The 15253-nt window shown below is 43.0% G+C and overlaps 1 protein-coding gene across 1 annotated transcript; it reads left to right on the top strand.

The window, feature by feature from the left end:
- Nucleotides 1-7961: 7961 nt before the first annotated feature.
- Nucleotides 7962-14743, top strand: LOC138580126 (uncharacterized). The gene is made up of 2 exons (XM_069650421.1): nucleotides 7962-8205; nucleotides 11799-14743. The coding sequence occupies exon 2, from the start codon at nucleotides 11851-11853 to the stop codon at nucleotides 13639-13641; it is 1791 nt and encodes a 596-aa protein (XP_069506522.1). The 5' UTR covers nucleotides 7962-8205; nucleotides 11799-11850; the 3' UTR covers nucleotides 13642-14743.
- The last annotated feature ends 510 nt before the right edge of the window (nucleotides 14744-15253 follow it).

The raw sequence follows: 15253 nt of genomic DNA, 5'->3' as shown, positions 1-15253 counted from the left end.
TGAATTACTGGTAGTGTCACAAGTATGGGTTTCACAATTATGCAGTACCTAGGTCCAGAATCAGCGTGTGGGAGGGACATGCCAGTGGTGGTAGCTCACAGATACATATAAATCACTATATAGTTACGAGTTTAAGAGTGTGGGCCGGAGGAATTCAAGCGGATGGGAGATGAGGGTGGCGATCCTCTCGAGTAATCGAGAAATCTCGACCTGCAAGTTCAGATGTGTGGCAGTGGGAGTCTAGTGCAGCAAATATTTGTCAGGCATATTATCGTAAGCAAAATGTTAGAACATCAGGGATGAATAGCAATAGATGTGTCGGGCGACTTAAGTCAAGTGGCCGGTAATCTACCTCAGCTAGATGCTGTGTACCGTATGTTGAGTATTTTTTCATTTGCCGGTATGTTATGGTTCTGGAAGTTGTAGCGCACGGTCGAGCACTTACTGTGAAAGGGATGGATTGGGTGAACATCCGCAACACGGCTACTGGTGGGTGCTCAGAAGAGGGGTGTAGGATGGTCACAAGAGCGAGTTAGGTAGGGTTTGTGGGGGCACAATGATGCAGAGTGTCATCGCCTTGCGCCGGTTGCGCACGGTCAGCACCGTCAGCTGTGCCTTAATTCGTGCCTTGGCTCGGGCCAGTGCTTGCCTGCCGGCGAGGAGTGATTGGTCTGAAGAAGGACATGTCAGCTAATCAGGTCACGGCAAAAACAGCTGATTAGAAGCGGAGGGTGGAGGAGGTCGCATTAGGTATGGTGGCCATTTTAGAAGGGTGTGCTCCACGTTGCGGACAATGGCGAAGCTTTGTGCACATCCAGGAAAGTTGTTATTCTTTGCATTAAAAATGAGGAAACCGCATGGCAGCTTCTTTTGGAGTAGAAGATTGTGGGATCATAGCTATGCACCACTAGGTTAGAGGGTTCACAGCCCCACTCCCAAGTACTTACACATTTGTATTATTTTCATGGGTAATTAGCCTAAGTACCCGGTTTTGCCCGTGATGTCCATTCTCAGATTGTTTTTCATATTCCTTCAAAAAAGATGAACAAATATTGTTGTTTGACACAAAGGTAAAACACAATAAATGTTAATTTCACTAATTGATTGAACACCAAATATTAATTTATCTCAAATCAATATCATATATGTATTGTATGATTACTCTGATTATTTGCAGTTTTTTAGCTGTGGTGGCCATTGTTGCTGGTAAGCACACCCTGCAAATAATCAGAGTAAGCATACAGATATGATATTCATGTAACAATTGAATGTGGAGGTAAATGAAAATGTGGAGTTGAATTAGTGAAATTGACTTTGAGTTTGATGAAAAGAAAGAGACACTCATTATCTTCTAAAAGAAATTGACTAGGAAAAAAATGCAAGACCAGTTCAACACAGTGTGATGATGAGCAATTTCTACAAATGACCTGTAGATAGCACATGAAACACCACAAAACATAATGCCGGAACACCATAAAATGTTCATTATCTCAGGAACAATATGACCTATCGAGTTAGAAATAGTTTCATTAATTCGGCAATGAAATAAAAAATAATCCATGCAAACCTCATGATGCCAGACCTCACCGTTGATGAGGAGTTACTGTCACGACCCTCAGCCCTGACCCCCACTGGCAAGCCCACAAGCCAGGTGGGATCATGGTTCGGATCTTTAATAAGGCCAGACTTTCACCTTTCAAGCCCTCTTGGGGCAAGTCATGGCGCCTTTGGCGCCAGGCTCATCAGTTGGGAGAGGCATCTGCTTAAGGGACTATTTTATTAAGGCTTTCAGCCAACATGGAGGCATCCACATAGCTAGGTTCCTAGAACCAAGCTATGCGGTCTAGTGTTTTGGGTGTGGTGGCCTAGGGACTACTTTGCCTGGACTCCTTTACAGTGGCTATTTAAACCAAACCGGAACAAGAACACACGCTTCGCGTTACTTTGCTTCTAGCAACGTGACGCTTACCGTGTCCAGCTTCTTGCGAACCCGCCAAATTCCGGACCTGCAGAAAAAACAAAGAAACATTGTTAGCAGCAGAATCTTACCTGCAATATTCATCCATCTCTGCTCACAGCTCCTGGGCATCTCTGTTGGAGGAGTTCGCTGCCCGAATCGAGGGACCAGAGAAAAGGAGAAAGACATTATTAACGAAGGTACTAGAGACATTACAACCATAAAAGCGCTTAAAGACTTACCTGGCTGGTTACTTCTCGACCGGCACTGCTCCGGAAACCCCATCTGCGCTGAGTACTCTCTGCGACCTACGAAAAGGGAAAAACACAGGTCAGAGAGGACAAGGCATCGCTGCGCTACGCAAAGCGTCTCCTTACTGCATCATAGCGCTATAGCACGCCATCATCTCCCGGTGAAAACCAGCACATCCCGTTCTCCGAGTGGACACTCCACGCCCCTAGAGGAGATAAAAAGAGAAAATAGAACAGACAAAAGGCATGCAAGAAATACAACGCCAGTCATTGCAATAAGACCTACCTGAAAGACACTACAAGGGCCGCAGTCAGTGAAGTAACTGGACTGCCAGCGCCCACAAAAGCCAACGTGTCCCTGCCCAGAGAGCAGGACGAAGAGCCCACCGATTCCGGCAACCAGGTGAGAAGAGAACCTGGAGGGGCTGGAAATATAAGGAGGTGGGGGATTAAACTGCTTACCTTGGTCGCCCAGTCCTGACATAGTCTTCATTTTCCAGGCAGAATTCCCTCGACACTGAGACCACAGGGGAACCATCAGGAAGGGCATCAGTGACCAGCGGTTGGGTGGCGTCCCCGTGGATACCAGGTGAGCATGACAGTTACATCCCCAAGATCAATGCCACATACAAACACACAAACACAACTTTGTTTTATATATATATATTGTGCAGACTGGTGGATGTAAGATGCTTGTGTGATGATATTATTGATGTACCTCGGATATTTTGACTTCTTCCCATGTCTATGCAGGGTACCACAGCATATGGGGCAGGTGACAATCTGACTATTTTGCAGCATTACAACAGTAGATAGGGTGATTTCTAAACCTTAAATTCCTTCCATGACAGGTGGGAGGAAAAACAAGCAGAACTACAGGAATTCAAAATGTAATTTAAATAAAATGTCTTTTAAGGTGCAGAATGGTGTTCCAACTGTCTATTGTGTCCAAGTTAGGTGGACAGCAGGGGTCACAGCAACAAGACATGTAGTCGCACTTTGTCTGAGCTCCATCCAGGACCAAAAATATCCTTCATTAATTTAAAAAAATGGTGAACTAAGACTGCATACAATGATATCTGGCAACCCCTCAGACCCTTGTGATCTGAAAAAAAACGGCAATCGGACTCCGGCATTGTTTTTGAACTGGCTACTAATTGGGCACGTCTGACGCAGTCTACACCGTGCAATTCCTGAATAGCTAGCGGCTGGCTGCACAATCAGGGGGCACTGACAGAGAGCACCAGGCTGCATCCGTGCATCTAGGGGCACACATTGGTAGCGGTGGATTTAGGGACAGCTGCCCTGGCGGCCCAGCAAATGATGGAGCGCTGCCACCAACTTTGGTCATGATAAACTGATGGACCTACCGGAGACCATCTGAATGAGTTGGCTGGCAAGTCCCATGCTCAGAAAATGGAAACGCACCAGATGGGGGGTGCAAAGCCAGCAGCGCAGCTGACAGTGTATTTCAGATGGAGTCGGTGAGGATTAGGGGTGCTGCACCCACCATCAGACATCCTCGGCCAGACTAAAGATCTTGAGGAGGTGGAGGATGCTGAGGGTAGGGCCAATAGAAGTAACCTGAGCATAGTTGGGATGCTTTCCTCTTCAGATCCTCTGGACATTTGGAGCCCTCGTTTTTGCTCCTGAAGACCTCCTGCTGCCTGCAAACAACTCCAGCACAACTAGCGCCCCACAAAGGGTAAGCGCTCCATTTTTGGTGTCTTTTGCGCCTGAAGCGGCGCGCTCAGCATTTTCTGCTGCAAATTGAAATGTATCTTACTGACAAAGCACTCAGTGCCTGGGGACCCCTCTCCTGGCTCATTTGATTCAAAATACCCTGGTTCTTACTTTTCTTCTGCCTCTCCTTCATTGGGGCCCATTGTGCTCTGCCTGCCTCCTAGATGGCTGCACCTTTTTCCTTTGCCTAAGCTCCACTGTGCTTGCACTGGTCTCCCCCTCCCATTGGTTGCCCAGGTCGCCATAGACCAATAGCAGCAACCGGGAGGCGGGAGCCGGCCCAGTGCACCAAGGCCCACACAAAGCCTCCTGTCAGCTTCCCTGTCTATTTCACTGGCTGCTACATGAAAGTACTGCCACAGCCAAACCCTCCCTGAGGCTGCTACCCCTGGACTATTGGACTACCATGACTTTATTAACACATTCTGCATGGGTTAGTCCCTCCTTTCTGACTTCCTTTGTACTACCTCCTCTGCTGGTACTCTTTCAGCTCTCCTTGTTATGTTCTCAAAACGTAATCGTGTGTGCACTCACCCTTACCATCTGACTCCCACTTGACTCCTTAACTACAGGGCCTTATGCATCTTAAAAGTCAAACTTGAGTGCATTTTGCATTTAGCTTGAAAGTCAAACTTGGTTGCTTTCTGCATTAAATTTGAAAGTCAAACTTGGTTGTTTTCTGCATTTAATTTGAAAGTCAAACCTGGGTGTATTTTGTATTTAGCTTGAAAGTCAAACTTGGGTGTATTTTGCATTTAGCTTGAAAGTCAAACGTGGGTGTATTTTACATTTAGCTTGAAAGTCAAACTTGGGTGTATTTGCATTTAGCTTGAAAGTCAAACTTGGATGTATTTTGCATTTAGCTTGAAAGTCAAACTTGGGTGTATTTTGCATTTAACTTGAAAGACAAACTTGGGTTAATTTTCGCATTTAACTTGAAAGTCAAACTTGGTTGTTTTCTGCATTTAATTTGAAAGTCAAACGTGGGTGTATTTTGCATGTAATTTGAAAGTCAAACGTGGGTGTATTTTGCATTTAGCTTGAAAGTCAAACTTGGGTGTATTTTTGCATTTGCTTGAAAGTCAAACTTGGGTGTTTTTTGCATTTAATTTTTGACCATTGATTGTAACTTGCTAGCCCAGTGACTGTTCTTTACCGCTCTGCTTGCTTACTCCTCCCTCTACCTCCTCCCTTCACACTCATGCCGCTGTCTGTTTCTCCACTCTATTCCAACTGCTTCTCTATCAACTATCCATCCCTTCTCAGTAAGTCTGGAAAGAAGAAGTTTAAAAAGGATATCTTGGCCTCCAACCCTGGTCTCCCTATTGCTGATACCTATACCAGTGCCTCTTCCAGACAGACCCTCATCGACATCCTCTTTGTTGTTCCATCACCAGATCTATGGACCCCCCATATGATCTCTGTGCTTTGTCCACTCCCATACATGGTGGCATGCGCTGGGAAGTCCTCATGGATTCTTTCGACTCCTCTAGAGTCATCCTTAACGTCTATGCAAATGGCACTGTCATGGTCCAAGGTCCCCAGGCCAATCTCCTTCTCTTTGATAGGTGGTTCCCTCGCCTCATCAACTTCCTTTCTTCTCCGGCTGTCCCCTCCTCTCATTCCTTGGCTACCTTGCCCACTCGTCCCTTCTCTGCCCCTCTTCTGGCTACCTCCACAACTCCGCAGGGCGTACCTCTGATTTGTACCCCTCCCCGGAAGGTCTTCAAGGCCGGCAACCTTCTCCATCTTGCCACTCTCAACTCTCGCTCTGCTGTCAAACACTCCTCTGACATCTGCCACCTCGTTGAAGAACTTGACCTTGATGTCCTTGCTCTTACAGAGACATGATTCATGGCCAGCTCTGTCACAAGCTTTGACACTCTCCTCCCTGATGGCTACAAGATCTTCTCCACACCCAGGTCCACTCGGCCCGGAGGGGGTGTAGCCTTGATCTTTCCAGAGTGGATTCCTACCACTATCATTCCCATTCAGATCTACTCCTCTTCGAATGCCTCATCTGCAGGCTCTCAATCTCTCCCAGCCACTCTCTTACTGTTGCTACTCTCTACCGGCCCCCTGGTCAGATCACCTCTTTTCTCTCTGAGTGGGCTGAACTCTCTTCCTCTCTTCTGGCCTCAACCACTCAACTTCTCCTCCTTGGTGACCTCAACATTCACCTTCATTCTCCCTGTCCCTCAACTTTGCTCTTTCGCGACCTCTGTGATGCCCTCTCCTTCTCTATCCTTCCCTCTGGCCCAACGCACTCTGCAGGGCATACATTTGATGTCTTGATCTCCTCTAGCCTAACCTTCTCTATCCCTCTCTCCACTCCCGTCTCTTGGAGTGACCACTACCTCCTCTCCTCTTATTTCTCTCTCTCTTCCCCCCAAGCCAAGCCCATCCCAACACTGCCACCTACCTTCCTGGATATCCGGCCCATGAAGCGTGTGTCAGTCAAGGCTTTTGCTGCCACCTACTCATCCCCCCACATCCTCTGGCTGACTCACACCCTGACACAGCCCTGTCTCTTCTCTATTCTTCTATTTCTGATACTGTTGATGTTCTTGTCCCTGATTACATTTTGAATCAGAGGTGCAGAAGTTAAAGTGCAGCCTGTAATGATGCCTACTCCCGGGGACCCAGACCAAGTCCAGCAACCCCGGAAGCAGGCATCAAGTTATCCTAAGCAAGCCCAACAATCCCTGCTAGGGGCTATTTGGGTCCAGTCCTGGCGCCTATGGTGCCAGGCTCATATGGAGAGTCAGTCCTGGCGCCATAGACTCATAGATTAAAACTTACCTGATGCAGACCATGCTGCAAACTTACCTGATGCAGACCATGCTGCAAGAGCTCCAAGCCAAAGGAGGCTTGGAAGGGGCTACTTTACTTAGGGACTATTTTTTTACTCGGGCGGGGCTGGGGAGGAATACTTATCTGGGATTACTTTGGAGGCTATTTAAACCACGCCCAAAGAGCAGCACACGCTTTGCATTATTCTGAATCCAGCAGCGTAACGCTCACCGTGCCTGCAAGTCTGCATCCAGCCTTCTGCCACGCCCGCCTCGAATCCAGAGCTCCTAGAAAAAGGGAGAAAGAAGGAGAAAAGGTTAGAACAAGAGCAATACCTTTGATCCTTACCTGAATTCCCAATCCATCGTGCCTTCGAGCTGGAAGAAAGAAGTTATTTTATGCGCGTCGCCTAGCCAGCTGCAGCGCCGCGCTGAACTCACCGGCCTTCGCAGCATCTTCACATTCCACTGCATCGTCCTGCATGTTCCTGCCGCACTCCGGCACCTAAGGAGAAGACAAGAACAGCAAGGTGAGCCAAGGGAATACACAGAGGAATATTAGTTACCACCCCATAGACTTACCTGATTTTACCACCGGGGGAACTATTCCTCTTCACGGGTCGGCACAGCTTCTGTAAGGATATTTGGCATGTTACAGCACAGAGTACAGTACTACTGCACAAGTAGCATTTTTTTTTTTGCAGCACCACCACAAGGGTGCGGTGCATTGCTATATGGGTTAGCAGATTAACAAGGAAAGACAGGCTATTCAGTCAAAAAAAAAACGATTTTAATATATAAGATGCAAAGCTATTTTTACAGTTAAAAGCACACGTGTTCATTTAAAAATGCACACTATTTTTCACCTGAAATGCCTATATTGCTAGAGACACATTTGAAAATTAACAGCTAACATATTAACAATTAACCTGACTAATAAAACCTTATTTTAATATAACCCACTAATAAAATGTGTTCTCTACTGCAGAATTAGGCATACTTTGAAAACCATTTAAATGAGTGTGCAGATTTTTCTCTTCTCTGCCTGATTATCCGTGTTGTTGTGCACAGTAACGGCAGGAAGGAGGAAGTCAGATTTGCAACAATTGCAAATGTATAAGCGAAGCTATTGTTGAAAAGTAGGAGGATGAGAGATGATGGATTTCATTGGAACACGTCATAAAGAGGGCTGAGAGGAAAGTTTTAGTGGGCAGTAGCAGGGAAAAAGACAGGCAGACATCTTTCTGCACTACTGGGGAGAAGACCTGGCTGTGGGGGTGTCCTGCTGCAGTCGAGACTGGGGAAAGCTGAAAGAATTACCTTTCCACTGGCAGAGGCAGTCCTATCTGAAAAAGCTGAGAATTCCAGGCAATGACCCCGGCTTGAGAAGGCAAGCGTTCCTTTTTATTGGAGTTACGCCAAGAGAGCCACATTCACAGAGAGAAGAATCTGAACAGATAAGGTAATTACCTAACTGGGGGAGCTGTGTGTGTGCACGAAAGTATGCAGTCAGTTTAGAAAAATGAAAGTCCCGTGCGTGTCTTTATCAAGTGCTAATGTTGCAATTTAAGTTCTGTTCTCCGCCACTATAATTGCAGTGTGTCATTGAAAATGCTTTGATTGTTCCCTTTTATTGCTGTAAAAAATGAGATCATGCCTAAATGCAAATTTTATAATACAGAAAATATTTGAAAACAGACGGGTGGTTTATTTTCTATTTACCATTACAATGCCAATGATGTGGGGAGATTTTTAAACAGTGCAATGGTCATTTTAAGACAGATGTGTGTATGTCAGAATCAGTATGAATAATTGTGAGTGACTGTAGTATAACTTGTTGGAGGTACATGAGCCAACGGGAAGAGAGACTCTCTGAACATAGCTCCCTACCGTATATAAGGTAGTGGAAATTACCACAAGACTACCACATATAGCTCTCTGTCGTAAATAAGTCAGTGAGTTTGCCCATGGTGGCGCACCAACACTATCCCTGGAAATTGTGGTTTCCCTAGAATGCAGGTCTGAGGTCTCTCTAGTGATCACACGAAAAATCTAAGCGAAGATAAGGGATTCTGGACATTGGGGCCACAAATAAAACAAGGGAATTATGCTCACCAAAATACCACCAACCACGTATACCAAATATGCAGGTCTGGGTGCTGAAATAATGCATGTCCATTGTATTATTGTTGCACATGGCCAAATCTGAATACAAAGAGTGATTATTGCTAAGTTATTTCTCGGCGGTAATAAAATACCGTCAGGCCCCAAATCTCCACAAAATACCCTACATATTTATGGTGCGTTGGCCGGGAACCGAACCCGGGTCAACTGCTTGGAAGGCAGCTATGCTCACCACTATACCACCAACGCACCATAAATATAATTTAATGAATGCGAAAAGGCCCTATTAACCACTGTGTGGGCGCTACAACATTTCCGCCCCATTGTTCAGGGAGAAAAGGTGATTATTGAAACAAATCATCAACCTTTGCAATTTTTAGAGAGTAAAAGAATTAGATCAGGCAATCTAGCGCAATACAGAATCACTTCATGGACGCTGGCATTACAAGGTTTTCCCGTAGAAGTAAGATATGGACAAAATAAAAAGAGCCCAATTGCTCAAGGGTTAGCTGACTTACATGACTGTGCAGCTGAACAAATACCAAATGAAATGGAAGTGGAAGCTAGTTTGCAGGAATTTGAACAATCACCACACAAAGCTTTTGATGAAAAAACATGCAAGGATTTGCCAACTGTATATGTGGATGGTTGTGCTTTTCACATTGAAAATGACAGTAATAAACAATTAGTGGCAGGAATAGGAAATGTCTGGTTGAAATGTGAAGGCGTTCCTAGTATAGGGATGAGGATTGGAGATAGGAGCAGTCAGGTGGCGGAATTGGCAGCCATCTATAAAGCAATTGATACTGCAGTTGATAAAAAGTTCAGTGAAATTGTCCTGGTGACTGATTCTGACTATGCACGGAATAGCTTTGTGGAGTATTTGCCTGGTTGGAAAGCAAGAGGCATGGTTACATACAACAAAAAGCCACTTAAACATGGAAAAATGATACAAGCCATAGACAAATTGGTGTCAGAAAATAATTTAACAATATACTGGAGAAAAATTCGTGGGCATTTAAAAACACCAGGAGAGGATAAGGAGGGAAATGATAAGGCAGACCATCTGGCTAAGATTGGGGCTGTGATGGGAGAATTGCTACCTATTGATTATTTAATGGGTGAAATACAAATTGATGCAGTCACACGGTCTAAAGCACCAAAGGAGGTAGATCAACCGGTGGTGCAGTGGAGTCATGACACGCCAGACCAAGATTTGATTGAGGCACAAAAGAATGATCAAATTTTGGGAATCTATTATAATCATTTGATGGATCCTGAACAAAATCCTTTAACAGAAAATGATTGTATGGGAAAAGAAGAGTTGAGGGTGTTATTAAAGAACAAAACACGAATTAGATTACAGGATGGACTCATGATTAGAGAGTCCATAACAGGGCAAATACAGTGGGTAGTACCCCTTTCATTCAGAGGACTAATGCTACACCATGCACACGATGCCATAACTGCAGGCCATAGAGGTTCACAAAAGACATTAGAAATACTAAAAGATTATGCTTACTGGCCACATATGTCCCAAGATGTGGAATTATATACTAGAGGATGTCTAGTATGCGCCCAATTTAAACCTGCTTCACCAATGCATAGAGCACCATTGATGAAAAGAGGCCTAACTCTCCCATGGTCAGATTTGCAAATAGACTATGTAGGTCCTTTAAAAAGGTCGAGCAGGGGACACCGCTATATTTTGAGTGTGGTATGTTTGATGTCAAAGTGGATTGAGTGCATTCCCGCACCAGATTGTAGTGCGCAAACAGCAGCCACATTGCTGGTGAACCATGTGTTCTCAAGGTTTGGGTTGCCACAAAGAATTGAGTCAGACAGAGGAAGTCATTTCACAAGTACTCTAATGAGTAAGGTATGGCAAATACTAGGTGTGAAAAGGAAACTACATATCGCATATCGGGCGGCGTCTTCAGGTACAGTTGAAAGAAGCAATAGGTCTGTTGTGGACATTTTAAAGAAATTTGTGGCAGAAGCAGGTTCCAGCTGGGATTTGCGTTTACCATTGGTTTTGATGGCAATCAGGTCGACTCCTGCCAAAGCAACAGGTGTTAGCCCCCATGAGGTCTTAACAGGTAGGAAAATGGTGTTACCACAACACCTACTATACAGAACACATGAGCAAACTCTAGTGAGTGCATCCACAGTTCATGAATATATTGATGAAATGAGGAGGCATTTGCAACATGCATTTGCTTTTGTGCAGAGAAATCTGGAAAGAGCTGCTGACAGTGCTAAGTCATATTATGACAAAAAGACATCAGTAAAGGAATACAATGTAGGGGATCAGGTGTACAAGTTTCATTTTGGGAAAAGTAAACAGAAAAATTCTAAATTTCTGGCAGCCTGGCAGGGGCCATTCCGAATTATAGATAAAGTCTCTCCTGTAGTGTATAAAATTTTGAAAAATTAAGGTGAAACAGCAATAGAGCAGTTTGTCCATGTAAATCAAATCAAACCATGCCATCCCAGACATGAGATCAGGCAGCTTGAGCATGTGGAAACGGATAGAGTCCCTTGAGAAAATAAATGGGTGTAATCAGGAGGCAGTGACAAAGAAGTTAAAAAAAAAAAAAAGTTGATTGTTATGATGGCACATAAACACTGTAATATATGTGAAAATATATAATATAAATAAATAAATAAATAAATATATAATATAAATAAATAAATAAATAAATGCACATATAACGGAAGCTCGTGGTTGGTGTACAGAGAGAAAGTGTATTAAATATTGAATGCTGTTTTATATGTGTTTGTTTTCTTTTAACTTGTGTTTAATTTCAGAAAAAAAAAAAAAAAAAAAAAAAAGAAGTATTTTTACCAAGCATGTTTTATTTTTGGCAAAAAGGTGGAAATTAGTATTGTGCTATGTACTTAATCTGTTTATTTTCTATTTTGATTTAGACAATTAACATTATTTGGTCGGAGGTTCCGGGATCAGAGGCCACGGGAGACGATGGAGTACTGGAGACCGCGAGGACGGATTCCGGGAAAGCCCCAAAGAGGGGTGAAGACCAAGGCTACAAAGCGATCAGCATTGAAGATGATACCGATGACATGTTTAACAATAGTGATATTTGGAGGGATCTTCAAGAATTCAGAAGCACAGGTTGTCATTGAACCTGGACCAGCATCTGGTATCGCGGTAGAAGAAGCACCAGGATTCATCATGAGTGATAGAAGGATGATTTTCCAAAATATCTACATACCATTGGATCCTGAGATTTTGATTGAAAAACATTTGAACAATACCGGAATTAAGATTGAACAGACTAAAGAGTGGTTGGAAATAAGAAAAGAGGACGCTAAGCAGTCAATAAGAGATATATTAATGCAATTGGAAAAAACATTCGTGAATTCAGCAGACATTAAGAAGAAGAGAGGAAAGAGAGGTGCGGTGATGCTCGCGATATCAATGGTAATGTCTATAATTGGGGCAATAATAGGTACTACAATATCAACAGCCAATTCTATTTCGGTAGGAACACTGAGTACTAAAGCACAACAACTGAGTATTGACCTAGAAATAATACAAAAGACATTAGATGGAATTAGAGGGGGACTGGATGAACAAGTAAGATTCCTAAATGAAACTGCAATCATTCTAAATGAACAAGCGGATGTGATGCAACGGGCGACTAAAATAATACTTAAGCATGACAGAACTTTAAATGAAATATTGAACATAATGAGTCCTGTTGATAGACTATTAACGAATTATATGAGAGAAGTTCAAACTGCAGTTTCACAATTGATTCAAGGACATATTCCCTTGTATTTTGTTTCGCAGGATATCATTCGGCAAATGATAGAAAGATTGACCAGGAGGGAAATTGACCTTATACAGATAAGAATTGCATTCGAAATGGGGAATGCAATGCCGTTATATGTGGACTTGGAAAGACTAGAGATCGGATTTTTGCTATGCATCCCATTTGTAGCCCCTGAACTTATTTATCAAACGAAGTGGGTACACAACGTGGGATTTTGGCAAGAGGACAAATTCATTAAGATTAAGACTCCAGAAGTGGTGGCATTTCAGTCATGGGAACCTGAAGTTTATTTAATACCAAACCTGGAAACATGTGTAACATTTAAAGAACAAAATTATATGTGTCCAGGTAAACCGTTTGTTCCTGATGCCACAGATGCTATTTGTGGATTGAAATCTGACCCAAGTATATCAGAGGGATGTGAAGTGATTATTAGTAATATGGGGAGTGAAGAAATGGCACAGGCTAAGATGGTCAGAGGTAAATGGTTGGTCAGTACCTGTTTAAAGAACATGACGGTAGTACATTTAAACCATGGAACATACGTGGTTAAACAGGTAAAATATAATGTTTTTTATTTACAGGTTCCAAAGGATGCAATTGTGTCAATTGGGGGATTAACATTGTTCCATGTAACAAATGATGTTTGGGAAAGCCAAGTGGAAAATATCGATTTTTTTCAAAGGGATACTTTTCCAATAGATCCAGATGTGGAATATTTATTGAATCACAAAGAAAGACATGTTATGAAAATGAATTTGCGAAAAAACAATATTACAATTAGTAATCTGGGCATAATAGAAGTGGAAAGATTTAATTGGGGAACCTGGGGGGAACGCTCAATAGTGGGTTTGGCTATCTTGGTGCTAATCATGGGTGGATGGTTGATTGTGCTATCAGTAAAAATGAAAATGTTACTGATTTTACTGACTACGTCAGGAAGAGAAAGATATCCCAATACACATGCATTTTAAGAGAAAAAGAAAGAACAAGTTGTTTTTAGAGATTGGCTTGGATTATAGCCAAGTTCTAAAAAACAAAAGGAGGGTATATGTAAGGATATTTGGCATGTTACAGCACAGAGTACAGTACTACTGCACAAGTAGCATTTTTTTTTTTGCAGCACCACCACAAGGGTGCGGTGCATTGCTATATGGGTTAGCAGATTAACAAGGAAAGACAGGCTATTCAGTCAAAAAAAAAACGATTTTAATATATAAGATGCAAAGCTATTTTTACAGTTAAAAGCACACGTGTTCATTTAAAAATGCACACTATTTTTCACCTGAAATGCCTATATTGCTAGAGACACATTTGAAAATTAACAGCTAACATATTAACAATTAACCTGACTAATAAAACCTTATTTTAATATAACCCACTAATAAAATGTGTTCTCTACTGCAGAATTAGGCATACTTTGAAAACCATTTAAATGAGTGTGCAGATTTTTCTCTTCTCTGCCTGATTATCCGTGTTGTTGTGCACAGTAACGGCAGGAAGGAGGAAGTCAGATTTGCAACAATTGCAAATGTATAAGCGAAGCTATTGTTGAAAAGTAGGAGGATGAGAGATGATGGATTTCATTGGAACACGTCATAAAGAGGGCTGAGAGGAAAGTTTTAGTGGGCAGTAGCAGGGAAAAAGACAGGCAGACATCTTTCTGCACTACTGGGGAGAAGACCTGGCTGTGGGGGTGTCCTGCTGCAGTCGAGACTGGGGAAAGCTGAAAGAATTACCTTTCCACTGGCAGAGGCAGTCCTATCTGAAAAAGCTGAGAATTCCAGGCAATGACCCCGGCTTGAGAAGGCAAGCGTTCCTTTTTATTGGAGTTACGCCAAGAGAGCCACATTCACAGAGAGAAGAATCTGAACAGATAAGGTAATTACCTAACTGGGGGAGCTGTGTGTGTGCACGAAAGTATGCAGTCAGTTTAGAAAAATGAAAGTCCCGTGCGTGTCTTTATCAAGTGCTAATGTTGCAATTTAAGTTCTGTTCTCCGCCACTATAATTGCAGTGTGTCATTGAAAATGCTTTGATTGTTCCCTTTTATTGCTGTAAAAAATGAGATCATGCCTAAATGCAAATTTTATAATACAGAAAATATTTGAAAACAGACGGGTGGTTTATTTTCTATTTACCATTACAATGCCAATGATGTGGGGAGATTTTTAAACAGTGCAATGGTCATTTTAAGACAGATGTGTGTATGTCAGAATCAGTATGAATAATTGTGAGTGACTGTAGTATAACTTGTTGGAGGTACATGAGCCAACGGGAAGAGAGACTCTCTGAACATAGCTCCCTACCGTATATAAGGTAGTGGAAATTACCACAAGACTACCACATATAGCTCTCTGTCGTAAATAAGTCAGTGAGTTTGCCCATGGTGGCGCACCAACACTATCCCTGGAAATTGTGGTTTCCCTAGAATGCAGGTCTGAGGTCTCTCTAGTGATCACACGAAAAATCTAAGCGAAGATAAGGGATTCTGGACATTGGGGCCACAAATAAAACAAGGGAATTATGCTCACCAAAATACCACCAACCACGTATACCAAATATGCAGGTCTGGGTGCTGAAATA

The sequence above is a fragment of the Ambystoma mexicanum genome, chromosome 3p (assembly GCF_040938575.1).
Source record: "Ambystoma mexicanum isolate Mex_15411 chromosome 3p, UKY_AmexF1_1, whole genome shotgun sequence".
Classification (NCBI taxonomy): domain Eukaryota; kingdom Metazoa; phylum Chordata; class Amphibia; order Caudata; family Ambystomatidae; genus Ambystoma; species Ambystoma mexicanum.
Note: the sequence above shows the minus strand (reverse complement) of the source record. Positions and strands in the feature narration are given on the sequence as shown.

Coding starts and splice junctions, on each gene's coding strand:
- LOC138580126 (XM_069650421.1), top strand. CDS start 11,851: ATGGAGTACTGGAGACCGCGAGGACGGATTCCGGGAAAGCCCCAAAGA.